General features: G+C 41.6%; 1 protein-coding gene across 7 annotated transcripts in view; it reads left to right on the forward strand.

Moving 5' to 3' along the window:
• The window catches only part of FAM227A (family with sequence similarity 227 member A), a 78,029-nt gene that overhangs the window by 42,495 nt on the left and 8,753 nt on the right, over positions 1–26,781 (forward strand). For 2 of the 7 annotated variants that reach the window (XR_006735674.1, XM_045552859.1), the window contains exons 13-18: positions 5,345–5,502; positions 7,217–7,369; positions 14,328–14,468; positions 20,882–21,016; positions 21,334–21,421; positions 22,192–22,311. Coding sequence is in view for 5 of the 7 variants with exons in the window: in XM_045552859.1 (XP_045408815.1) it covers positions 5,345–5,502; positions 7,217–7,369; positions 14,328–14,468; positions 20,882–21,016; positions 21,334–21,421; positions 22,192–22,278 (762 nt within the window). In the remaining 2 variants the exon portion in view is untranslated. Of the gene's footprint in view, positions 1–5,344; positions 5,503–7,216; positions 7,370–14,327; positions 14,469–20,881; positions 21,017–21,333; positions 21,422–22,191; positions 22,856–24,201; positions 24,374–26,781 lie in introns of those variants that run through there. The other 5 variants (XM_045552857.1, XM_045552861.1, XM_045552858.1 and 2 more) reach the window with 4 other exon arrangements.

Genomic DNA, 26,781 nt, shown 5'->3' on the forward strand with positions numbered 1-26,781 from the left:
CAGAGCCATTGAGGCACAGTCGTCAGGAAACTAAAGCTTCTGAGAACATGGCCACGGGGCTCTGCTTATCTGGCTGTGTGGGGCCCTGATGACTCAGGCTGATCCGGCCAAGCCCCTGTATGAAGAGCAGGTATGACCAGGTTTCCCAGAACCAGCTGAAAAGATTCATCAATTCAAAAACAAAACTGACTCAAGGCCGGGCGCGGTGGCTCACGCCTGTAATCCTAGCCCTCTGGGAGGCCGAGGCGGGTGGATTGCTCGAGGTCAGGAGTTCAAGACCAGCCTGAGCGAGACCCCGTCTCTACTAAAAATAGAAATAAATTATCTGGCCAACTAAAATATATATATAGAAAAAATTAGCCGGGCATGGTGGTGCATGCTTGTAATCCCAGCTACTCGGGAGGCTGAGGCAGTAGGATCGCTTAAAGCCCAGGAGTTTGAGGTTGCTGTGAGCTAGGCTGACGCCACGGCACTCACTCTAGCCCGGGCAACAAAGTGAGACTCTGTCTCAAAAAAAAAAAAAAAAACTGACTCAAGCTCCAAGAAATGTGCAGTTTCATAAATGCTGAAAGAGATTGTGTTTAAATGATTTTCCACTCTGCATTTAGTTCTTCTGATGACATTCATTTCTTCTAGCAGTATTGGTTTTCTTCTCAAGTATTAAGATGGTGATGACAGGATCGGGCTGCGGACTGGTCCTGGTCTATGGCCTATTAGGAACCTGGCCGCACAGCAGGAGGTGAGCAGCAGTGAGCTACTGAAGCTTCATCTGTGTTTACAGCTGCTCCCCATGGCTCGCATCACCGCCTGAGCTCCACCTCCTGTCAGATCAGTGGCGGCATTAGATTCTGCATTATGGTGAGTTGTATAATTATTTTATTATATATTACAATGTAATAATAATAGAAATAAAATGCACAATAAATGTTAATGTGCTTTAATTATCCTGAAACCATCCTTCCCTGACCCCAGTCCATGGAAAAACCACCTTCCATGAAACCCGTCCCTGGTGCCAAAAAGGTCGGGGACCACTGCTCTAACAGATGAAAAAAAATACTGTCATACTTCCCCAACACTGAAAAGTCAAATATGCCTTTCTTTTTTTGCTTAAGGCAAGTTGTATATGATTTTCCCATTTGTGTCATTTGATGCAGTACACGTAATAGCATAATCTGTGAGGGTTTTGTACGTCATGTTTATAAAAGCCCTGATGGTAGGAACAGCAGCATGGGATATGGAAAAACCAAGGGGTTTATGACAGATACAGTTTTGAAATTGGTTGGGCATGTTAATACTAAGTTCTTAGGTCTTCAGTTTCCTTCTCTAGAAAGTGGGGAAAATGTCTCCCTATTTCATAGGGTCGGGGTAAAGATAAGGGGAGAATGCCTATGAAATGCCCAACCTCATGCTCACAGTATGGAAATCATCAACTGCTATTTCTCTTTCAGTAAAAGAAATTGGATTTAGAAATTTATAGTCACTGTTGGCTTTAAATCACACATACAAGGATTAGATCGGTGCAAAAGCAATTGTGGTTTCGGACCGTGAATTTTAAATCATTATAAGTAGGCTCAAACATATCTTTATTAATTAAAGTAGGAACCATTACAATCAACACATTGTTGCCAATGAGAAATAAGTTTGTTTATTCCTATAGAGTAAAAAGCCATGCTTTGAGATTCGACGAACTCTTGGAAAGCATTTTCTCCATCCTGCTGGGTGTGGAAGCGTTTTCCCTGCAAAAAGTTGTGGAGATGCTTAAAGAAGTGGGAGTCGGTGAGCGAGAGGTCAGGTGAACATGGTGGATGAGGCAAAACTTCGTAGCCCAATTCGTTCAACTTTTGAAGTGTTGGTTGTGCGACGTGTGGTTGGGTGTTGTCATGGAGAAGAATTGGGCTGTTTCTGTTGGTCAATGCCGGCTGCAGGTGTTGCAGTTTTCAGTGCATCTCGTCGATTCACTGAGCGTAATTCTCAGATGTAATGGTTTTGCTGGGATTCAGAAAGCTGTAGTGGATCAGACAGGCAGCAGACCACCAAACAGTGACCCAGACCTTTTTTTGGTGCAAGTTTGGCTTTGGAAAGTGCTTTGGAGCTTCTTCTCGGTCCAACCACTGAGCTGGCCATCACTGGTTGTCATATAAAATTCACTTTTTGTTGCACGTCACAATCCAATCAGGAAATGGGTTGTTGTTGCGTACAAGAAGAGAAGATGAAACTTCAAAATGATGATTTTTTTTGATTTTCGGTCAGCCCACTTATCAAGCTTTCACCTTTCCAATTTGCTTCAAATGCTAAGTGACCATAGAATGGTCAACGTTGAGTTCTTCAGCAACTTCTTGTGTAGCTGTAAGAGGATCAGCTTCCATGATTGCTCTCAATTGCTCATTGTCAACTTCCAAGGGCTGGCCACTGCGCTCCTCATCTTCAAGGCTCTCATCTCCTTTGCAAAACTTCTTGAACCACCACTGCACTGTGCATTCGTTAGCATTTCCTTGGCCAGACACATTGTTGATGTTGTGAGTTGTCTCTGCTGCTTTACGACTCATTTTGAACTATAATAAGAAAATCACTGGAAGTTGCTTTTTGTCTAACATCATTTCCATAGTCTAAAATAAATATAAAATAAACAGTAAGTAATAAGTCATTAGCAAAAAAACATAAAGTGAGAAATGCACATTAAAATGATGTATAACTAACCACATTTATGTAAGAATGTATTCTAATATCAAATGGCAAATGTCAACAATGCTAAAACCGCAATTACTATATTACTTAGAACTAAGACCAGAAGTATGTTCACCAACTTTATTTTGATCTCTTGATGATGTAATTGCAGGTAATTTTTATTTTCTTTGAATTTTTTGATATATTCCAATTGTTTTCATGATGAACACTCATTTTTTTGGTCTGAGAAAGTCATGAAGTAAATGTGCAATCAAGTATCAATTAACATCAGTTTATGTGCCCCTATTCATAACATTTAAGACTGTTCATTCTCAAATTTTGACTCTAAATCTTCAAGGCACCCCGCCCCCACCAAACACACAGGAATCTGGGGCTGTTGGGGGTGGGGAGTGGAGCTGGGCAGCCAAAAGAACATCTCCCAGATAAACACTGAACTAGATTAGTGGATCCTAAGATGTTGGACGTTAGTAGACTTTGAAAAACTTTGTTTTTTTACTAAATAAACTTATTAAAACAAAATGACTACTGTCATCACCATCATTTTATAAAAGAAAGTCATTAAAAGGACAATCTCAAAATAAAAGAGAGTCCTTAAAGTGAATAAATTTACTTAATGTCAGATTTATTCCTTATTTCCCTCATTTTACTGGCAACCAGTGGACACAGGGTGGCCCTCATCTGGAGATGGGGTTCTAGAAATCACTGGACTGAATAAGTTCCCTACTAGGGGGATAGGACTTACAGGTTCCCTACTAACTCCAGGTTTCTATGATTGCAGTCGTATCTTGTTATTAGAATAGTGGTTCTCAACTGGGGGCAATTTTGTCCCCTAGGAGACATTTGGCCATGTCTGGAGACATTTCTGGTTGTCACAACTGGGGGAAGGTGGGATTTAGAACAGGCCAGAGATGCTGGTCAACTTCCTAAAATGTACAGGACAGCCTCCCACAACAAAGAATTATCCAGCTCAAAATGCCAATAGTGCTGAGGTTAAGAAACTCTGCTAGAGACAGAAGAAATCCTATTAGACAACTAATTAAATTAAACCATATCCCATTAGGATATGGTTAAAAAATAGTGAGATTAGAAGCTGTTGCAGCCTTTATTCATGAGGCAGAATTTTTGCTTGTTAGATTATAACTGCTTATTCAAGGAGTATATAATCATTATGGCCATTTTTGGAAAAAGGCAGAGGAAAACAAATCACTCTTGGCCCCATCTGGTTCTCTCCCTGATCTATTTCCTCTTGGCTGTCTGTTAGCCTTTCAAATTCAGCACGTCCAAAACAGAACTTTTGACTTTCCCACCCCACCCTACCCCAAGCTCTTCCTCCCCAGATCTTCCTACCTAAGCACCTGGCACCTTGGAGCCATCCTCCACTCTTCTCTTTCTCACACCCATGTGCAGTCCGTCTGCAAATCCTGCCGGTTCTGCCTTCATAGTACCTTGTCAATTTGATCCTTTCCCACTCTGCAATCACCAAGTCTGGGCCCCTTCGGCTCTTCCCTGGCTGCCACAGGGGTCTTGACAGCCCCTCGGTGCTCTCTCTTTCCATCACAGTCACATCTCCTCTCATCAGTCAAAGAGACCTTCTTAACAAATTACTCAGAGTATGTGGTACCCCAGCTCAAAATCTGCCAGGAGCTTCCCATCACCCTGAGAATAAAGATCCCAGCTTCTTACCATAGCCCACAGCCCTCGCTCCCTCTGAAACCTCCCCCACCACACAGGAGCCACCAGGCCATGTTTCTGTCCCTTGGCCACTGAGCTCGTGTCTGCCACAGGTCTATTGTGCTTGTTGTCCCCTTAGCCTGGAACACCTCCTGACAGATCTCCCCAGGCTCCCTCCCCGCACATCATCCCGAATGTCTAGGATCCCACCTCCCCAGGCAGCCTTCCCTGATCACCCCAGGAACAGGGAACACAGTCCTGTCATCCCTGCCACCATCCATCCCCTCACCGCCTGATGCTTACTAATCTCCATAATATCGTGTCATTCTTGTATTTGTTGATTTGTTTATTGTTTTTCTCTCAACTGTAATGCAAGCTCCATGAGGGCTAGAATTTGTCTTGTTCTCTGCTGAATCTCCAGCACCTAAAGCAGTACAAATACATAGGAGTCACTCAACAAATATTTACTGAATGAATTAACATTTTGGTAACATCCAGTCTCTCATCCATCATTTTTAACTGATTTATTTCATATAATATATATACTACTATCTATCTAATTTTGCATCTCAATTTTTAAAAAGTTACTATTATATCTGAAACCTTTATTTAGGTTATCAACTCTTCTTAAATATTTTAATATTGTGATTATAACCACTCCTTTGGGTAGAGATATCAATATCTTCTCCTTGAACATTTAGGTTATTCTAATCTTTTGCTATGTATAGTAAATACCTCTGCATTAGACATCTTCATGCCTAACCTTTTTTCTTTCTTTTTCTTTCTTTTTTTTTTTTTTTTTTTTTTTTGAGGAGTAGGAGAGGGAAGGGAGGGGAAGTCCCTTTTTCCTTTATTTTGAGTAATTTCCTTAGGATGCATCCTGAAACTGGAATTACAGGATCAAAGGACACAAGTGCCTTTCATTTCTTAATACATGCTATAAAAATGACAAGGTCCTTTATTTTTTCCCTCTTTCTTTTGTCCTCAGTCTTGCCCTGCCTGCAAGAGCCCTGAGCTGACTTCAAACTTCTTGAACATTTATGGGAAGAGCCCTCTGATCGTGTACTTTCTCCATAACTACTCCACTCTGCAGCAGCACGGCGAGGACATGTTGATGGTCAGGAGGGAAAGAACCAAAAGTGTCCCATATCCTTGTCACTGCAGACAGGGCACATTGTGCCTGCACATCGTGGGTGCTCGTCAGGGGTGGCCATTGATAAGAGCTTAAGGGTCAGAATCTCATTTTAGTTCCAAATCTAGAGCCAGCGTCATGAACCGGCTTTGAGACCCTGGGAACGCTGACTTTCCTCGTGTGCAAAATCTCTTTTCTTCCATCTACCAGAATGAATGGGCTAACCAGGGACTCTAGCGTACTTTAAAACTAAATAGTGCTTCCCAGATCTCATTGGCCCCAGAGTGTGTACTGACCAGAAATTTTGGTGTCCTTGTGTATGTTTCATCTAACACCCTCTTCCTCACACACACTCCTCCCCTAGACCCATCGGCAAATTTCTGGCCCGTTGCCATTTATCCTAAAGATCTGCTTAAAAGCTCAGAGCTCAAGAAAACAGGTGTGGCATGTGTCGGTGTCCTGAGTCTTAACAGTTTACCATAGTGGTCAGAACATAGGTTCTATTTGGAATCAAAGTGGTCTATTGGTCCAAGTAGACCTGAACTCAGGAACCAGCTCTACCCCTAACCAGCTGAGTAATTTTAGCTAAGTTTCATCTTCTGTCTGGGTCTCATTTTTTCAATCTGCAAAATAGGGATGAAAATGCCTACCTCACAGGACTGTTACGCAGATCACAGACGCAGTGGAGTAGGACAGGGAAGAGAAGGGCTGGCATATCACAAGTGCGTGAGTGGCACACGTCCACACCTAGCGCCCCATCAGGAGCTTTGGTAATAAACTGGGTAGGACTTTGCATCTCCTGCCGTATGGAGTTTCATGTCCACAAGCTTATTTTTATGTCTATAGGGAGAGAATATTAAGAGCAACTCACATTTCATAGTGCTTTACTGTTTGTAAAGTGTTTTCCCAAATAATCACCTCATTGTTCTGTAAAGACAGTTTGGTGTAGTGGAAGGAACCAGGTTTGGGACTACACAGACCAAATTTGAGTCCCAGCTTAGCAACCACTGGCCTTGAGATCTCATGTGCACAGCTTACCCTTGAAGCTTAATGTCTTTATCTACTCCTAAAATAAGGATAGTTATACCAAACTACTAATAGTGTTGTGAAAAGGATTAAATGGTATACAGCTGGTGCTAAGTAAATATCATTATTATTATTAACATCATCTAAAAGTAGGTATTATTGTCCCTATTTTATAGGTAAGGAAATGGAGACATAGAGGATGACTTATAGCTTGTCTGAGGTCCCACAGCTGTGACAGATGTAGCTGAGATTCCAACCAGTCAAGCAGTGGTGGAGGGAGGGCAGAGCAGAGAGAGGCTTTTCCAACATACAAACTGGAGACAGAGAATGACGCCTTGGACCTGAAAGAAAAGGAAAGTTGGAGCCCCTTTCCATTCACTGCTGTGCTAACAGAGTGAGAATTTCAGACAGCAGTCTGAAAAAGTATTTCCTAGACCTCCCTTCCCTCTGCAGGGGCAGAGGAGGGCTTTGTTAGAAGGCAGGGAACTGCCTGGCCACAGACAGGATAGCCTCTTCCTTCCAAAGCAGGTCATGGTCAACGAGCAGGAGGGTCACCATCTGCTCTGATTTCAGTTATCTTGTCCCAAAACAGGGGGCATTTCCCCACTCTGCATCCCACCGCCCTCCTCCCCACACACTGGGCTCATGCCACTAATAATGCAGAGTCAACAGTATGGGATTTTCCTTGACAAAGAAAGCCACTGAGTCCACCCCGACGTATGCTGACATCATCAGCATGACCCTGAGCAGCATGAAGAAGCGAAAGGACAACTTCAATCAGTTGTACCAGCTTCACTGGAATGAATGGAGTTACTTTAACGATTACCTACAGGAACTGCAGGACAACTTCCTCAGGTATGGAAGGGGCTTTGGGACGCACCACTGCTTCAGCACTTGTCTATCCCAGCACGTCATCATAACTGTAAACGGGGGGTGCCACCCTGTAACTGGCTCACGCACAGTTAGCTTTCTTGTGGTCAGAATGTAAACCCCTCAGTAACACAAACCAGATCCTTTTTTAAAAAAAGTTATTGTTTTTCTGACTACAAAAACATTACATGCTCAATGAAAGCTAACAAAAAACCTGGAAAATCACATAAAAGCACCCAGAGGTACACATTGCCAACATTTTTCTATAAATCCTTCCAGGCACATGTATCTGTATTATTAAACAAAATTAGTAGGGTCATGCTGCCACTTAGCAGCATATTATGGACGTTTTCCTGTGCCTGCCTTCTGTCTTGTTCAATATTTTTATTTTATTTAGAATTCTTTCAGACCTTTTAGAAAAGTTGAAATTACAGCTCAATGAACAACCATATGCCATCACTGCATTTACAAGCATTCATATTTTGCCACATTTACTTTTTTTTTTTTTTGAGATAGAGTCTTGCTCTTTTGCCCTGGGTAGAGTGCAGTGGCATCGTCATACCTCACAGCAACCTCAAACTCCTGGCCTCAAGCAATCCTCCTGCCTCAGCCTCCTGAGTAGCTGGGATTACAGATGTGCACCACCATGCCCAGCTGATTTTTCTATTTTTAATAGAGATGGGGTCTTGCTCTTGCTTAGGCTAGTCTTGAACTCCTGAGCTCAAGCAACCCTCCCACCTTTGGCCTCCCAGAATGCTAGGATTATAGGTGTGAGCCACCACACCTGGCCCACGTTTACTTTTCATCTCTAATATATAATCCAAATTCAAGTTTCCTCTTTTTTGTTTTTTAAGGATGGGGTCTTGCTATGTTGCCCAGTTGAACTCCTGAGCTCAAGTGATCCTCCCACCTGAGCCTCTTCCCAAGTAGCTGGACTATAGGTGCATACCTCCACACTTGGCTCAAAGTGTCTTTTTAGGCTTTACTTGCTGCTCCAGGATCCAATCAAGAATCAGGAAATATACTTTATTGTTTTACCTCTTTGGTGTCTTTTAATCTGTAGCAATACCACCCTGTGTTCCCTTTTTTTTATTAATTGCTTTTTATGACATGGACTTTTTTGAAAAGCTTATGCCACATTCTAGATTTTTCTGATATTTCCTCAGGTTATCATTAAATTTGTTCCAGTATAGCCTATACTTCCTGTACACTGGAGACCTAGTTAGATTCGGGTTAAATCTTTTTGCCAAAAGAATCCTTCATAGATGATGTTGTGTATTCACGCTGTGTCCCATCAGGTGGCATACGATGTTGGGTTGCCTGCTACTGGCGATGCTGAGTTTGAACACATGATTAAGGTTGTGTCTGCCAGATCTGTTCATTGGAAGAGTATATGTTTGTCTCTCTAGTCAATAAGTGATGTGCTTCTTTCAGACCATGTGAATGTGCTTTCCCAACAACTTTGGCCCAGTGGCTTCAGTGTCCATTGACGGTCTTTGCCTAAATCAATTATTACATTTGGAGATGCAAGATGGTGATTTTCTATTTCTCCCATTCCTTCTACATTTATTGGCTGGCATTTTTCTATAAAGACCAGCTCACTTTTTTCCCTCTTTATCTCTCTCATGTCTTCCCTGCATGCCCCCATAACTCACGTGGCCACTCTGTCTGCAAGGGAAGCTCGGCAAGTATCCGGCAAAGGGGAGGGAGACTTCCATGACTGGGCTGGACCTTCCATAGAACTGGGCACTTTGTTGTCCAAAAATGAGATTCAGTTTGCAAGAGAGAAAGAGGGAGTGGCTATTGGCTAGACAGCTATCCGTGTCTGCCATAATAAGATACACAAATATGAACATATAGATAAACACTTGGTTATGCAATGTGATACAATTCAGTTTTTTCTAAAATATTATAGGAAGCACAGACAACACACACTTAGAAAACCCTGTTGAACACCATCACCACAGATGTGCAGTTCAGCCTGAATGTTCGTCAGAAGATGACTGGTTAAATCATGCATCCATACTCTGCAACCAAGAAAAATTGCTATCTATTTTTATTTTACAAGGAAAGATGGTCATAGCATATTATGAGACAAAAATTCAGGTTATAAAACAGTTGGGTCTAAATTGGTACAGTTATTTACTTATCCCCATTTTACAGATGTGGAAGCTGAGGTTGAGGACAGAACCCTGGGAGGAACTGCATATGTTGGGGAGGACAGAGTCTGGGGTAGGGGGAGGAGTGACCAGAAGGGAAGGGGGAGAGCCCATATACGAAGGCACACTGACTATGAAGCCAAGGGAAGAAAGGACAGTAGGGAAGCTGCAAGCAGTAGTGTGGTGTCCAGACGCGGAAACACAGGGTGGAGACAGGCGTGGTGACTTGGTGGAGAGCAGTCTCAACGGGGCTGGAAAATTACCTTGTCAGAACCCCCAGCCTGGGTCATTACGGAAAAGGTGTGAGTCCCCATGGATGGGTGGGATTACTAGGAAGCACAAGGAATAAAATTCACATCAGAAAGGCAAGATTGGCCAGGCCCGGTGGCTCACACCTGTAATCCTAGCACTCTGGGAGGCCGAGGCGGGTGGGTCGCTCGAGGTCGGGAGTTCGAGACCAGCCTGAGCAAGAGCGAGACCCCTGTCTGTACTAAAAATAGAAAGAAATTATCTGGCCAACTAAAATATATATAGAAAAAATTAGCCGGGCATGGTGGCGCATGCCTGTAGTCCCAGCTACTCGGGAGGCTGAGGCAGGAGGATCCCGTAAGCCCAGGAGTTTGAGGTTGCTGTGAGCTAGGCTGACGCCACGGCACTCACTCTAGCCCGGGCAACAAAGTGACACTCTGTCTCAAAAAAAAAAAAGAAAGGCAAGATTGAATGGAGTAACATGGCTATTTAAACCTAAGGTGAAAGACCTAAGCCTGCGTGAAGGCGAGAGATTGCAGATGTAGGTGAGAGAGGAGAGGGTCAGGATGGGAGACGGAGAAGACACAGGGATCGTGCTTCAGGGCTTTGCTTCTGCCTTGTTCATTATGCTTTGTTTCTTCTATAGTTCATTCATTGTTCCAACAAATATTTTCAGCACCTTCTGTGTGCCAGGCATTATGTTTTTTTTTACATATCTGTCTCTCCTAATAGTTGTAAGAATCCTTAATAGTGGGATCCCTGGACTGGCAGAGGCTAAAGTTGGGATATAGGTCTTTTTACTTACTGGTTCTATGACCTTGGACCAGTCATCTAGCTTGCTGAGTTTCAGGGTTTTTGGTTGGTTAAATGAAGATAGTATATCCTACTTTGAGGATTGTATTAATCAAATTAAATAAGGCATGAAAAGGCTTTTCACAGGACCAGGTCCATAGATAGTAAGTAATTGTGTCGGTTAGAATTAGGTTTGGCTTAAAGTAACAGAAAAACTCAAACAGTGGCTAAAATGATTTACAGATTTTTTTCCTCTCAATTACAAGGAGTCTAGTAGATAGGGCAGTTCACAGTGTCAGGGACTCAGGATCCTTGTGTCTTATTGCTCTGTTATTCTCAGCCCATGATTCAGCCCTCGTGGTCCAGGATGGCTGCTCAAACTCCAGCCATCAGGTCCACATGCCAGCCAGTAGGAAGGAAAATGGATGCAAAGAAATGCACTCCTTCTGGAAGTTACAAATAACCCTTCCATTTCATCCCATTGGCCAGAATTTAGCCCCATAGCCACCCCTGCCTGTGGCCCTAACAAGGCAGAAATAATTTAGAGTTAATGTTAAATTCATATAGAATGTTCAAGATTAAGTATACAGCTTATAGATTTCAGAAATATGTAAGGACATCCTTGTTTAATAAAGACATCTTTGGCCAGACATGGTGGCTCACACCTGTAATCCTAGCACTCTGGGAGGCCAAGGCAGGAGGATTGCTTGAGCTCAAGAGTTTCAGACCAGTCTGAGCAAGATCGAGACCCCATCTCTATCTACTAAAAATAGAAAAATTAGCTGGGTACGGTAGTGTGTGCGTGTAATTCCAGCTACTCAGGAGGCTGAGGCAGGAGGATCTCCTGAGCCCAAGGAGTTTGAGGTTGCTGCAAGCTATGATGACGCCACTGCATTCTAGCTGAGGCAACAGCGAGACACTGTCTCAAAACAAAATAAAATAAAATAAAGCTCTACAAAAAGTGTAAACAACTTTTTAAAAATAACAATGAAAAGTATAGTATAGTAAATAGATAAACCAGTAACAGTCATTTATTATCAGTTTCAAGTATTATGTACTATACAAAATTGTATGAGCTGTACTTTTATACAGCTAGCAGTGCAGGAGGTTTGTTTACACCAACATCGCCACAAACATGTGAGTAATGCATTGTGCTATAGGACATCACGATGGCTGCAGTGTCACTAGGTGATAGGAATTTTTCAGCTCCACTGTAATCTTATGGGACCACCATCTTATATGCGATCCGTCATTGACTGAAATGTTGTTATGTGGTGTGTGACCTTATTTATGAGATAATCAGGGAAATTTGAACACTCACTGAGTATTAGATATTAAAGAATTCCTTTTATTTGATTTTTTAGGTATTATAATGGTTTTGTAATAATTTTTTTAAATCATGTCTTAAAGAGATATATAATTATTTATGGATGAAATGACATGTATCTAGAATTCGCTTTAAAATAACCCATTTATTTTAAATGGGTAGAGGGCAAAGGAGGGAATAGATGAATCAAGATGAATCAAGATTGACCTTGGGTTTATAACTATTGAAACTAAATAATGGGTAAATGGTGTTATTAATAATTATACTATTTTCTTTTATGCATGCTTAAAATTTTAAATAATAGGAAGTTGATTTTTTAAAAACTGGGGGCCATAACAAGAACAAAAGATGACGACTGTCTGTGTGGACTATTACTTGTAGATGGGCTAAGACTCTTTGAGGATGTCAGTTACCATTGTTTCCCTAACAGAGCATATTACTGGAGCATTGGCTTTGAAGTTGCACAGATTAAAGCTCAGTTATTTCTGTCTGAATTTCTGGGTAAATTAGATCCATCATTAAGCCTGTGTGGGGCATGGAGACCTCATATGTTAAACAAGGGCAGTATTATTAGTACCTGCCTGGCAGGAACTATCTAGCTCAGTGCCTGGCTCAAAGGAAGTGCTCAGTACATGCCCGCTGGTAGAAATAATACATGGGACCCCATAGCATGAAAAGTGCAGGGGTCACAGCAGCAGAAGCACTTGTAGTTGAACAGTTTGTGGCAGGGAGGCCTGGATCAACCTCCACCTGTTAGAGAAGCAATCCAGCAGCTGTTTTGCAGGGGCCCTTGCTCTAGGTAGAGCCTAACGTGCAGGTGCAGATGAGCTGCACAGAGAAGCAACAGGGCCAATTGCTGCAGAAGAACTTAGTTTTCTTGTGAATCTGGAGCCCTGATCCTCAAGCATGTCTGGGGCAGAACACCAAGAATTCAAAATGCTCTTTGCAGAACTCCACGAAATGTTTCAACACATGATTCGGTCAGACAAGCTAAAGACTCTCATGCTAGTGGAAAATATGAGTCTAAGATGTGAGTAGGCTTTAACATCTCAAGAAAGGACCATATAGAAAATACTATCTGGCCAGGCGTGGTGGCTCATGCCTGTAATCCTAGCACTCTGGAGGCCGAGGTGGGTGGATTGCTCAAGGTCAGTAGTTCGAGACCAGCCTGAGCAAGAGCGAGACCCCGTCTCTACTAAAAATAGAAAGAAATTATATGGCCAACTAAAAATCTATATAGAAAAAATTAGCCGGGCATAGTGGCGCATGCCTGTAGTCCCAGCTACTCGGGAGGCTGAGGCAGGAGGATTGAATGAGCCCAGGAGTCTGAGGTTGCTGTGAGCTAGGCTGACGCCATGGCACTCATTCTAGCCTGGGCAACAAAGCGAGACTCTGTCTCAAAAAAAAAAAAAAATACTATCAAAGATTTACATCCAAGTTTTTCTGTTAGAAAATGTGATCATAACAAGGACACATGCAATTTGCTGCTTTTTTTTGTCTTCCCATTGCAAGCAGAAACAGTCTCCAAAGGATTAAGAGAACATTGTTTTAGAAGATCTTAAATATGAGAATGTTTTGTCAACATATTTTTTTTACTTAAGGAAAGACCCCCATGGTTGGAATTCCAACTGTTGATTTAGGCCAAGTTCAATGCTAGTTTTCTAATACCAGTCTTTTTATATCTATCATACAGTGGCAGAGAAGTACGTTAGAGCATCTCAATTCACTTGAACATATATTTATTGCTGTTTTGTCTACTTTGAGTACCAATAACACGCTTCTTCACTGAGTAAATGTCTACTTACATTTCAAAGGCCAACTGATATGTTGCCCAATTCAGCAGTCCCATTGTGTACCCCAAGCTTATATGAACGTGCTCCACTGAAAACTTTCTATAAAAACAGCAGCAGCTGACATTTATTGAGCACTTCCTGTGTACTAGGCACTGTGTTAAGTGCTTGCCCTATGGTAACTCAGTCCTCACCAGAACACTAGGTTCTACTATCACCATGTTAAGATGAGTACACTGGCATGGAGAGGTTAAATAATATGCCCAAGGTGACACACAGCAAGTGGCAGAGCCTCAACTTGAATCCAACTTGCCTTCAAAGCTCATGCAAAATTTCAGTTTTCCTCAGATTGTGGATTTCCTACCTGTCTCCCTAATTTGAGTTTATGTTCCTTGAGTTCAGGGACCACTTCTTATTTCTCTTCGTATCTCCAGGGGTCTGATATCAGTGATGGAGTCCCTGCTGTGCCATCGTGATCATCTGTCTGTTCTAGTCTGTTGCTTTTGGCAGACTAATTAATGAACTTGTAAATATTTGCCTGTCTGAACATGTGAAAATAGGAGTGAAAAGATCACATTGACTCTTTAATCTTTTTCCATAAATGTCTTTTTGTGGTTTCCCCCCAGGGATGTGAAGAATATCACTCAAAGAGCAGCAGATATAAAAAAGGAAATCCACATGTTCATCCCATGTTCCAGCTGCAATGAGGAATTCCCTGACAAGAAACCTAAGGGAAGCCGCCAGAAAGAGGTCCAGTTTCTTTTAAGGTGTGTTCAGATAAAATCCATGGAAACAGTAGGAGTGTGAACAGTGTAAGAATTCTTAAAACATGGAAAAGAGTATATAAAAGTTTATTCACTTTTATGTATTACTCACACAACTCTTTTTTTTTTTTTTTTTTTTTTTGGTTTTTGTAAAGGCAGGGTCTCACTATGTTGCCCAGGCTGGTCTCAAACTCCTGGCCGCAAGTGATCCTCCTACTTTGGTTTCCCAAAGTGCTGGGATTATAGGTGTGAGCCACCACACCCAGCCAATTCTCACGTTATTTTTAGTATTATTATTGGTGGTAGGAAGAGCTACCAAGGATTTTGTACTCACTCTGTGCCAAGCAGTGGGCTATGTACTTTGTGAACAGTGAGAGTCAGAGCTCCTTTGTTACAAGTGCCAGGAAGCCAGCTCAAACTAGCTTCAGTGGAAGGAGAACCCAGTGGCTTGAGTAACTGGAAAGGCCACAACAGGCTGGCTGCGGGCATATTGGACTTAAGGACTTGATGAGATTTTCAAGTGCGCGCGCGTGCGCGCACACACACACTCTCTCTCTCTCTCTCTCTTGTTTCTTTTTCAAGCTGCCTCTGCCCTCAGGGCCATGGATAGCCCCACACCTATATCCTTACATATCCTTACAGTGCATGACCTACAAGGTCATGCTCACTTAGCTGGAGCACATCTTCTAGTAGTTCCCGAGGAAAAGGTATGTGGGAAATTTTTTTAGTTTTAGCATCCCCAAAATGTCTTTATTCTTGATTAATACTTACAAATGTTTTGCTTGGAATAAAATTCTAAATTAAAAGTCAATTTGCTACAGAATTTTGAAAATTCTTTTCCTGGCTCCTACTTTTGCAATTGAGAAGTCTGATGCCATTCTGATTCGTATGGCTTTGTGTGTCACTATTTTTCCCTGTGGGAACTTTTAGGATATTGTGGTTTTTGTTTGTTTCTTTGTTTTGCTTTTTTGACAGGGTCTCTTTCTGTCACCTGGGCTAGAATACTGTGGCATCATCATAGCTCACAGCAACCTCAAACTCCTGGGTGCAAGAGATCCTCCTGAGCCTCAGCCTCCTGAGTAGCTGGGACTACAGGCATGCACCACCACGCCGGTCTCACTCTTGCTCAGGCTGGTCTCAAACACTTGGCCTCAAGCAATCCTCCCACCTTGGTCTCCCAGAGTACTGGGATTACAGGTGTGAGCCACCTTACCCGGCCTAGATTATTGCCTTTATTCCTATTATCCCGAAGTTTCACAATTATGTGCCACAGGATGAGTCTTGTTCTTAATACGTTTCAATGGGGTTGAGGACCATGCTTAGTCTGGAGAGTTGTGTCCTTCAATTCTGAGAATTTTTCTTTTATTATTTCTTTGGCAATCTCTTTCCTTTCATTTTCTTTGCTCTGTTTTTTTTTTTTTTGTTGTTGTTGTTGTTGTTTTGGAACTATTATAGTCAGTTGTTGGATCTCCTGGACTTTTCCTCTAATTATCTTTATTCTCCTCTTGGCATATGTATGTGTTTCTTTTTCTTTTTCCAAACAACGGAAATTTATTCTTTCACAGTTCTGAAGATTGGAAGTCTGAAATCAAGGTGTCAGCAAGACCATGCTCCCTTTGAAGGAAGAATCCTTCTTTGCCTCTCCCTAGCTTCTTGTGGTTGCCAGCAGTCCTTAGCATTCCTTGCTTATAGATGCATTTCTCCACTCTGCCTCTGTCATCACATGGCATTCTGCATGTCTGTACCTGTGTTTCATCTTCTCTTCTTATAAAGATAACAGTTACATTTGGATAAGGGCCCACCCTAATATCCTCATTTAATTTGATTACATCTGCAAAGATTCCATTTCATGGGTACTAGGGTTTACAACTTAACACATTGACTGCCACACTAGAAAAAAAATTTTTTTCCTTGGGGCCACAGTGGTTCATTACGAAAATAGAATAAAACCTTTGAAAACAAAGCGATTCTTTCTAATTTAATGGAAAACTTGTTATTTTTTATTGTTTTCTGTGCATGAGTTGTATGCAACTTGAAAAATAGTTCAAATGGCTCCCAAGGTAAAGAGACATGTGAGTTACATATGCTTCACAAGGCCCCAGGCTCAAAACTAGTGTGAAATAAATACAACTCACATGGCAGTTAATGTGCTAAACATGTCTTCTGGGGTACATAATTCAACCCACAACAGTTTTCTTCTAAAGTTTTATATTTTGAGCTGATATATTTAGGTCTTCAATTCATTTTGTAATTATTATATATGGTATGAGGGAAGAGTCCAACTTCATTTTTTTTTGTATGTAGTTATCCAGTTGTCCCAGCACCATTTGTTGAACAGAGTATTCTTTCTCCATTGAATGGACTTGGCACCTTTGTTGAATTGGCTATACATATATGGGTTTATTTCTGGACTCTCAATTTGATTTCATTGGTCTAGATGTCAGCCCTTATGCCAGTACCACAGTGTTTTGATTACTAGTGCTTTGTAGTATGTTTTGAAATCAGAAAGTGTGAATTCTCCAACTTTGTTCTTCTTTTTCAAGATTATGTTAGCTATTTATGGCCTCTTCCAATTTTATATGGATTTCAGAGTAGGCTTTTCCACTTCTGCCAAAAATTCATTGCAATTTTGATAGGGACTACACTGAATGTATAGATCAGTTTAGGTAGTAATGCCATCTTAACAATATTGAGTCTTCCAATCCATGAATAAGAGCTGTCTTTGCATTTAGTTAGTTTTAAAATTTCTTTCAGCAATGTTTTATACTTTTCAATGCACAAGTCTTTTACCTCCTTGTATAAATTTATTCATAGGTATTTTTTCTTTTGGATGCTATTATAAATGGAATTGTTTTCTTAATTTCCTTTTTAGATTGTTCATTGAGTACGTAGATATACAACTGACTTTTTCTGTTTTGATCTTGTACCCTGCAACTTTGCTGACTTTGTTTATTATCTGTAGTAATTTTTTTTTTGAGGATTCGCTGGGATTTTCTAGATATAGGATCTTATTATCTGCAAATAGAGATGGTTCTTTGTTTCCAATTTGGATGCCTCTTATTTCTTGCCTAATTTATCTGTGTACAGCTTCTGATACTAGGTCATTAAATATGAAATGTCCAATTTTGAATCAAAAGTGTAGTTTATTATATCTCAGACAAGAAGCAGTGCAATTAATCAAAGTATGCACCTAAACTGTCAACACGGTTTTGCCATCTTAATGGTGGCTTGTTTATGCCAGCAGCGAAAAAGCCTGGAGAGAGTGGCGATGAAATCGCAAAGGGGTTTCCCGCAGCTTGTTGAGAATTGAATATTTTTCCTTCCAAAGCCTGGAAGAAGTGGTAGTCATGGTCCAGTGAATACAGTGGGTAACAGAGAGTTTCCAAGTCCAGCCTCTGTAGTTTGAGTGGCATTGTTTGTGCAACATGTAGTCGAGTGTTGTCTTGCAGGAGGATTGGCCTATCTCTATTGACCAGTCTCAACTGCTTTATAGAAAGCATCCTCATCATTTTGTCCAGTTGGTTGCAGTAGACACCCACTGTAATTGATTGACCAGGTTTCATGAAGCTGTAGTGGATAATACCAGAGCTGGACCACCAAACAGATACCACTAGCTTTTTTGGATGAATATTCAGTTTTGGACTGTGTTTCTGCACTTCCTCTTTATGTAACCACTGTGCCAAACGCTTGCGATTGTCTAAAAGAATCCATTTTTCATCACATGTAACAATACAGTGCAGAAATTGTTCACCTTTATGTCATGACAAGGAAAGGCAAGTTTTGAGACAATTTCTCTTCTGACTCTCATTTAATTCATGCGAAACCCGTCTATCCAGCTTCTTTACCTTGCCCATTTGTTTCAAATGGTCCAATATTGTTGAAATAGTAACCTCAAACCTTGCTGCTAATTCCGTGTAAGTTGAGATGGATTCGCCTCCACTACAGCTTTCAGCTCATCCTTGTCCACCTGGGTCTCAGGTTGCCCGTGCAGCTCATTTTCAAGGTTAAAATCACCAGGACAGAACTTCTCAAACCATCCATGTACTGTGCTTTCATTAGCCACATCCTTCCCAAACACTTCATTGACATTTGGAGAGCTGTCTGCGCTGCATTGGTTCCACAACAGAACTCACATTTGAAAATAACACAAATTTTTGACACATCCATGCTTTCACAAAAATTGCTCTACAAAAAAACTTGAAAGATAATCACAAGGCAAAACATGCATTTGCAAGACTGAGGATGTATCTTCACAATAAAAATAAAATAAGAAGTGTCAAAGTGAAATGTCAGAGATAGCAACTGTGAAACTTGATACTTAAGGAAATCGGACATTTCATACTTAATAACCTAATACACCATGGAATACCAGGGAAGAAAGCAGGCATCTTGTCTTGTTCCTGATCTTGGGGGAGAGCTTTCAGGTCTACCATTAAGTGTGATGTTAGCTGTGGGTTTTTCATAAATTCCCTTAATCATGTTGAGAAAGTTCCCTTCTTTTCCTAGTTTTCTGAATATTTATTATCCTGAAATGCTGTTGGTTCCTTTCAAATGCTTTCCCTGCATCATTTGAGATAATCACGTGGGGTTTACTCCTTCATTCCTTTAATTTGCTGTGTGACACTGATTGATTTTTGTACGTTGAACCAGCCTCATATTCCTGGGATAAATCCCACTTGATCCTGGTGTATAATCCTTTTAATATTCTGTCGGAGTCGGTTTGCTAATATTTTGTTGAGGATTTCTGCATCTATATTCATAAGGAAGAGTGGTCTGTCATTTGCTTTTCTAGTGGTATCTTTGTCTGGCTCGGGTATCGGTGTAATGCTGGTCCCACAGAATGAGTTATGAAGTACTCTCACCTCTTCTATTTTTTGGAAGAGCTTGAGAGGAATTGATGTTAATTCTCCTTTAACTGTTTGGTAGAATTCACAAATGAAGCCATGTGGTCCTGGACTTTTCTTTGTTGGGAGGTTTTTGGTTACTGATTCAATCATGTTATATATCTGTGTAGAATTTTTTTTTGAGTCTGTTTTGGTAATTTGTGTGCTTCTAGGAATTTTTCCATTTCATGAAGTCTATCTAATTTGTTGGCATTTGTATTCTCTTATAAACTTTATTTCTGTAAGGTCAGTAATAATGTTCCCACTTTCATTTATTTGCACCTTTTTTTTGATAGTTATTCAAGCTAAAAGTGTTTTAATTTTGTTGATCTTTTCAAATAAGTAACATTTTGTTTCATTGACTTTCTATTTTTTCTATTCTCTATTTCATTTTCTCTGCTCTAATCTTTATTATCTCCTTTCTGCTAGCTTCGGGTTTAATTTGCTCTTCTGCTAGGTCCACAAGTCATAAAGTGAAGTTATTTATTTGAGGTGTTTCTTCTATTTAAAATATAGGCATTTACAGCTATAAACTCCCCTCTGGGCACTGCTTTCATGGCATTCCATAAGTTTTGGTATGTTGTATTTTTGTTTTCATCTGAACTTTTTTTTTTTTTTTTTTTTCTTTGAGACAGATTCTTGCTCTGTTGCCCAGGCTAGAGTGCTGTGGTGTCATCATAGCTTACAGCAGCCTCAAACTCCTGGGCTCAAGCGATCCTCCTGCCTCAGCCTCCCGAGTACCTGGGACTATAGGCGAGCACCCCCACGCCCGGCTAATTTTTTCTATTTTTAGTTGTCTGGCTAATTTATTTCTATTTTTCAGTAGAGATGGAGTCTCCCTCTTGCTGAGGCTGGTCTTGAACTCCTGAGCTCAAGTGATCCTCCTGCCTCGGCCTCCTAGAGTGCTAGGATTACAGGCATGAGCCACCACGCCCGGCCTCAAAGTATTTTTTAATTTATCTGGTGATTTCTCCTTCAAGTTGTAGCATGTTATTTGGAGATAAGGACAATAAACCCAAAATTAAAGAAGTGTAATGCTTTAGTGAAATATTAAAGGAAGTCCTTTAGGCTTACTGTGAGACTAGCCTAGCAGGTAATATTCTGAAGATTCACATCTGGAGGTGCCAGGCAGGCGGGGAACACAATATTAGGAAACACAATCCAGGTTTTCAGCCTTACCAGAGGGATGTCACCTCCAGTGGGGTGGTACAGTCGGGCGCAAGATCACCCTATTCACCTCCACCCCTTGCTATGACTGCCGGCAGCCGAGAGGTTTTCAAGGCCCAGGTACAGCTCCCACGTGGCAGTGCTCCCACTGGTGCTTGTGGAGGATGGAGCTGCCGGGACATGGAAGCCTGAATGGTGCGCTCTGTCCTGCGTGGCCAGTTGCTTTGGGGGCAGGAGCACGCCCACAATCTTCCCGGCATGTGAGGGTGGTGGCCAGCTGCACCACTGCTCACTGGCAAAACCTTTCAAGAAATCATACTGAACTTTTGAACTGTTTTTTGTTGATGTCTTCTTGTTTCCCCACAGAAAGGAAAAGTTGGAAAGGGAAAGAGAAGAGAAACAGAAGTTGAACATTTCTCCCCTCTCACTTCCAACCTCCAACGGATGCTGTAACCTGGAACTAGGAAGCTCCTGCAGAAGCCGTGCTGTTTCTGCTACCAGGTGGGTTGGGACAACAAGAAAGAAAGAAGGCAGGGGGGGGGCAGGGGGGGTAGGGTGTCTCTCACCTGTAATCCTAGCACTCCAGGAGGCCAAGGCAAGAGGATTGCTTGAGGTCAGGAATTCGAGACTAGCCTCAGCAAGGGCACTCTAGCCCAGGTGACGAAGCGAGACTCTGTCTCCAAAAAAAGAAAATTGTGGCCAAAGACTGAGAAATAGAAATCACTATTCTACTGTAGGGAAAGATCCTATTATCATTTTTCCTAGGCTGAGTGTGCTTGGGTCACTACATTTATTCATGCATTTACTCTTTTACTCAGGCATTCCCTGTTGAGGTCTCACTGGGAAAGAGAAGGGCTGGGCTCTCTCTCTCTCGTATGCACACACTTCCCATCTCCCATCCTTCCGGTGAGTTTAATTTTTTAATTTAATTTAATTTAATTTAATTTATTGTTTTTGAGACAGAGTCTTACTCTGTTGCCTGGGCTAGAGTGCCGTGGCGTCAGCCTTGCTCACAGCAACCTCAGACTCCTGGGCTCAGGCAATCCTCCTGCCTCAGCCTCCCGAGTAGCTGGGACTACAGGCATGCGCCACCATGCCCGGCTAATTTTTCTATATATATTTTTAGCTGTCCATATAATTTCTTTCTATGTTTAGTAGAGACGGGGTCTCGCTCTTGCTCAGGCTGGTCTCGAACTCCTGAGCTCCAACGATCTGCCCGCCTCGGCCTCCCAGAGTGCTAGGATTACAGGCATCGGCCTCGGTGGGTTTATATTGTAATTTTGGTTGAATCATTAACCAACACAATACCATCAGCACTTCATCAGCTGAGCCATGGAGTGTACTATGGTTATTTTTCTTTTCTTGGAAAACTTTTGCTATCCCTGGAACTAAGTCGATTTATTTATTTATATTTATTTGCCTGTTTTCTTGCTTGGTTGTTTTATTTTTCAAATGTACTTATCACAATTCATCTCCAAATTCTCTGTTGGTTGTATAAATCTCCTCCCAGTACGTTCACTTTATGCCTGTCAATTTTATTTCCCTGCCTTCTAACTACTTCACTTGGGTTGTTTATTTCTAGGCTGTTTATATAATCCTGGGAATTCCCTTCTTCTTTCTCTGGATCACACTGTTTTTTTAATGTTTCTATTTGTGTCTTTATGGTTCTTCCACAGAGAGGCAGAGATCACCAAGAAGTCAAAAGCAATGAAAAAAAGGAGGTATTCACCCTGAGCCTCTCACCTTCCAGCTTACCTGAATGAATCCTTATCGAAGAATTCAGAGAAACTTTATAGGTGAAGCCTGTAGTTGTATCTGATTTAATCTAAAACAGAAAAAACAACTAAAAAATAATACTACAAATAGAGACACATTTAGTCATTCCCAGTCCATGGGACAAAGAAATTAAAGTTCACTCCTATCATCGGCCAAAGTCACTATTTAAATTAATTTACATTATTCATATATGTGTTTACTTGCTAAAATTCACTTATTTATTAATAACACTATAGAATATCTGATATTGTATAACATAATAATGGTAGTCATAGATGATGTTACTTATTGAGTACTTACTATGTGTCGAGTGCTCTGTTAAGTCTGTTTTAGACATTGTCTCGGTTAACCCTCCTGGGGGGGCCCTGTGAGGAGGATATCCTAGGAGGAAACTGGGGCTTGGAGAGGTTTAGTAAGTATTTGTTAGGTATCTATTCTGTACCATCCCTCCACTAGGCCCTGTGGATACAGAGATAGATAAAGACTCAGTCCCTGACATTACAAAGCTCACAATCTGGAAGAAGGAGAAGAATGTGTAAACCAATAAATGCTTTAATACTTTTATAGAGATCTGTGTGGAATCTGAGAAAAACCAAGGCAGGTGAGGCCAGCCTTGGGAGAGACTTCACCGAGAGTAACAGGCCCAGGGGCCAGTTTGTGGAAGGGCACACAGCTGGGCTGAGGGGCTTAGGTGCTATTAAATATCATTTGAGCCTCAGGGCACAAGGGAGTGACCTGGTCTGTGTTAGAACAGTCCACCTGGCACAGCCAAGAGGGAAAAAATGGTGCAGATGGCTGTTTGCCCAAACCAAGAAGCAGGTAAGTGGATTCTTGGGGCATATGGCTTCTCCCTCAATATACATCTTCAGTTGATCCCTGAGTATAACTCTAGGTGACCCCTGTGGAGAATATTACCCACGTGAATGAGTGGAGGAAGGGTAATAGGGTAGGAGCTCAAGCTCTGGCATGAGAAAATTCAAGCCTTTGAATCCCTGCCCTGCTTCATAATGGATGTTTGACTTTCAGCTTAGTAGCAGTACAACTTGACCTTTCTGAGCTTGCTTTCTTGGATGCAGAAAGGGGATGCTTACTAGGAGGGTTGTTGTGATGGTTAGATAAGATAATTTATGTAAAGTTCTGGGCACAGTATCTTTCACTTAGGAATTGCCACAAGTTATTATCATCATTATTGTTGTTATAATTTTTCTTAGAAAGTATACTCTTGGCTTCCAAGAGGAGGGAAGACTTCCACAACCACCATTTCTTCCCTCTTGGCTGTGCCAGGTGGACTGTTCTAACACAGACCAGGTCACCCTTAAGGCTCAAATGATAGCACCCAAGCCCCTTAGCCCAGCTGTGTGCCCTTCCACAAACTGGCCCCTGGGCCTGCGCCTCTCAGTGAAGTTTCTCCCAAAGGGCTGCTTAGACATCCCCTCCTCTTGGAAGCCTTCCCTAATACACCAGCAGCAAGGTCGGCACAAGTGCCCCTGCAAGTTCCAGCAGCCATTTTGCAGTCCCCATAGTGGGTTGTAATTGCCTGTTCCCTGTCCACCTCTACCGTTCACCACCACCGAGGAAGGTCTCTTGGTTTTCTGGGCCCAGGGCAAACTGCACTGCCCTCTCTCAGGACCATTCTTTGCACAGCTTGGGTCCAAGATCATCCCTGCATGGACCTCTTCCAGAAATTACTGAGGACTCATAACCATGGGCCTCTCAGGAAGTTAAAGATGAAAAGGCCTGCCTCTGTTCATGTGAATATCAGAAGGGAAAATTATGGGGAAGGATTCTTTGCCCTTTATAAGGGGAGGGAGGTAGAGCATGAAAGAGAACTAACATTTAAAAAGCATTTACTGTAGTGTGGAATAATGTGAACGAGTAATTGTGTGATATTCTCATTCTGTCATTCCCAGTGTTGCTGGGAAGCAATATTCTCAGCATGAGAGAGAAGAAATTCAGATGTTGACCTAGAAGAGATGAAATTAAAATCCTATCATCCTGGTTTTGAATTACTTATTAATTGAAGGTGAATTTTATGTTTAAAAAACAAACAGTTGGCCAGGTGTGGTGGCTCACACCTGTAATCCTAGCACTTTGGGAGGCTGAGGTGGGAGGATTGCTTGAGACCAGGAGTTCAAGACCAGCCTTAGCAAGAGTGAGACCCGTTTCTATTAAAAATAGAAAAAACTAGCCAGGGGTGGTGGTATGCGCCTGTAGTCCTAACTACTTGGGAGGCTCAGGCAGGAGGATTGCTTGAGCCCAGGAGTTTGAGGTTGTAGTGAGCTATGATGACACCACTGTACTCTAGCCTGGGCAACAGAGTGAGACCCTGTCTCAAAAAACAAAACAAAACAACAACAACAACAAAAACCCAGTTGCCTGAGGAATGAGAGAGGATGTCTAGACAGAAGAAGGGTGGGAGGATGGAAGGAATTATAAAGAGGTTCAAAGAAACTTTTGGGAGTGATGGATATGTTCACTGTCTTGATTGTGGTGAAGGTTCATGGGTGTATACACATCATGTACACACTTTAAATATGTGCAGTTTCTTATATGTAAATTATACCTCAACGAAGCTATTATTAAAAAACAAACACATATTTCCTAAGACTCTGTCCATTGAAATGACCTAGGAATAGAGACTTAATCAATAGCAATGACTCAGACTATGGTCTTGAAAATACTATTTGCACTAAAAGGATCCAAGGATCTTTGAAGAAATTATTTGTTCCAGGTCTAAGGAAGGAAAATCATGATATAAATCTGGAATATCTTGTCATACTAGATAGCAAGGAAGCTACCAAAGACAGGGGTCCTATCAGAAAGACTAAGGGGCTAACTTAGAAAGGATCCTATTAGCAAAAAGGTGGGACTTTTTGAGCATTCATAATAATAATTGCCATAGACTGAAGTGTATCAAACATGTTTTTGCTTGTAAGTTCATATTGTTACTTTAAAAAAACTAATTAGGCTAGGTGTGGTGGCTCATGCCTGTAATCCTAGCACTTTGGGAGGCTGAAGCGGAAGGATCACTTGAGGCCAGGAGTTCAAGACCAGTCTGGGCAACATAGTGAGACCCAGTCTCTAAAAAAAATTTGAAAATTAGCCAGGCATGGTGGCACACACCTATAGTTCCAGCTACTTGGGAGGCTGAGGCAGGATGAGTGCTCAAGCCCAGGAATTGGAGATTGCAGTGAGCTATGAACACACTGCTGCACCCCAGCCTGGGCAACAGAGCAAGACCTCATCTCTAAAATAAAAAATAAATAAATAAATTAGTCACCATTGAAGGATACTAGGGAACCAATGCATTATTTTGAAAACTGGTAAATAAAGAGCAGATATCAGTATTTATCATGCCATTCCCCTATTAACTATATCATCAGGTAACCAAATAGTAGATGAGGGGAAGTTTTTCTCTTTAGAAATAGTCCACCTAATAAATTAAGAAAGAATTATAGGATTAAAATATTGCCATTTTGCAACCTCTAATGAATTAATGATCTAGGTTGATCATCAATGGCTGCTAACATCCCCAAAAGATGAACAGCCATTAAATGCCTTCTAATGGTAGACCATACCACCACCTATCAAATAGTCTTACCAAATAATGACACTTGAATCTAGTCTGGACTCTAGATTCAACTACCACACAACATCCTGTATTTGTTCTTGTAACTGGAGGAGAACAAGATAAGGACCTAGGTTAAGAATTTAATCAACTCTTTACAAAGAGCAGCCATTTGAAACCGCTAGCCAGGAGAGCAGTCACTGGGAGATGTAGGACTCAGCACTAGGCTATGAGTGTCGTCTTCTTAAAGGGGCACAATGTGAAAGTGGAGATAAAGAAATGGAATGCAGCTCTTTGTAATACTGTGAAGGACTGACTCCATTACATGAGAGATGGCCATGCAACAATGAGGAAGTGAGAAAAACATTTTTCTGTTATGGGTTTGAACCATACTAAGTTAGAAGCCATGTCTGTCTTTGGGGGGTCTGGAAGGTAGTCCAACAACTTCTTGCTTGATACTTGGAGGAATAACATTTCACATTGGTGGGAAGATCTCGAAAGGAGACAAAGCTGATGGGCTCCAACTTTCCTGGACCACAGCGAGAAACATGAACGCCAGCTTTTGGCTCCCCCAGACCATTCTAGACCCGTAAGATATCATCAGCCATTGGTGAATGTCCCCTGAAGACTCCTGGGGGCTTACCCAGCACCTAGAATAGTAACTGGCACAAAGTAGGAGCTCAATAAGTATTTGCTGAATTATGAGTATAAATAGAACATTATTTTAGATAGAATTACTCAGACCTGGGTAGAACATACTGGGTAGTGGAGAAGAATGTATTCTGCAATAAGACCAACATCTTTTTGAACATAGGGTGAAGTGCCCAAAGATAAGTAGAGATTCACATGGCATGGGTTAGAAGAAGAAAATATTTTTCAGGAGGGAAGAACTGAGAGCAGGAGAATCAGGTTAGGAACTAGA

The sequence above is a fragment of the Lemur catta genome, chromosome 6 (genome assembly GCF_020740605.2).
Source record: "Lemur catta isolate mLemCat1 chromosome 6, mLemCat1.pri, whole genome shotgun sequence".
In the NCBI taxonomy this organism is placed as follows: Eukaryota; Metazoa; Chordata; class Mammalia; order Primates; family Lemuridae; genus Lemur; species Lemur catta.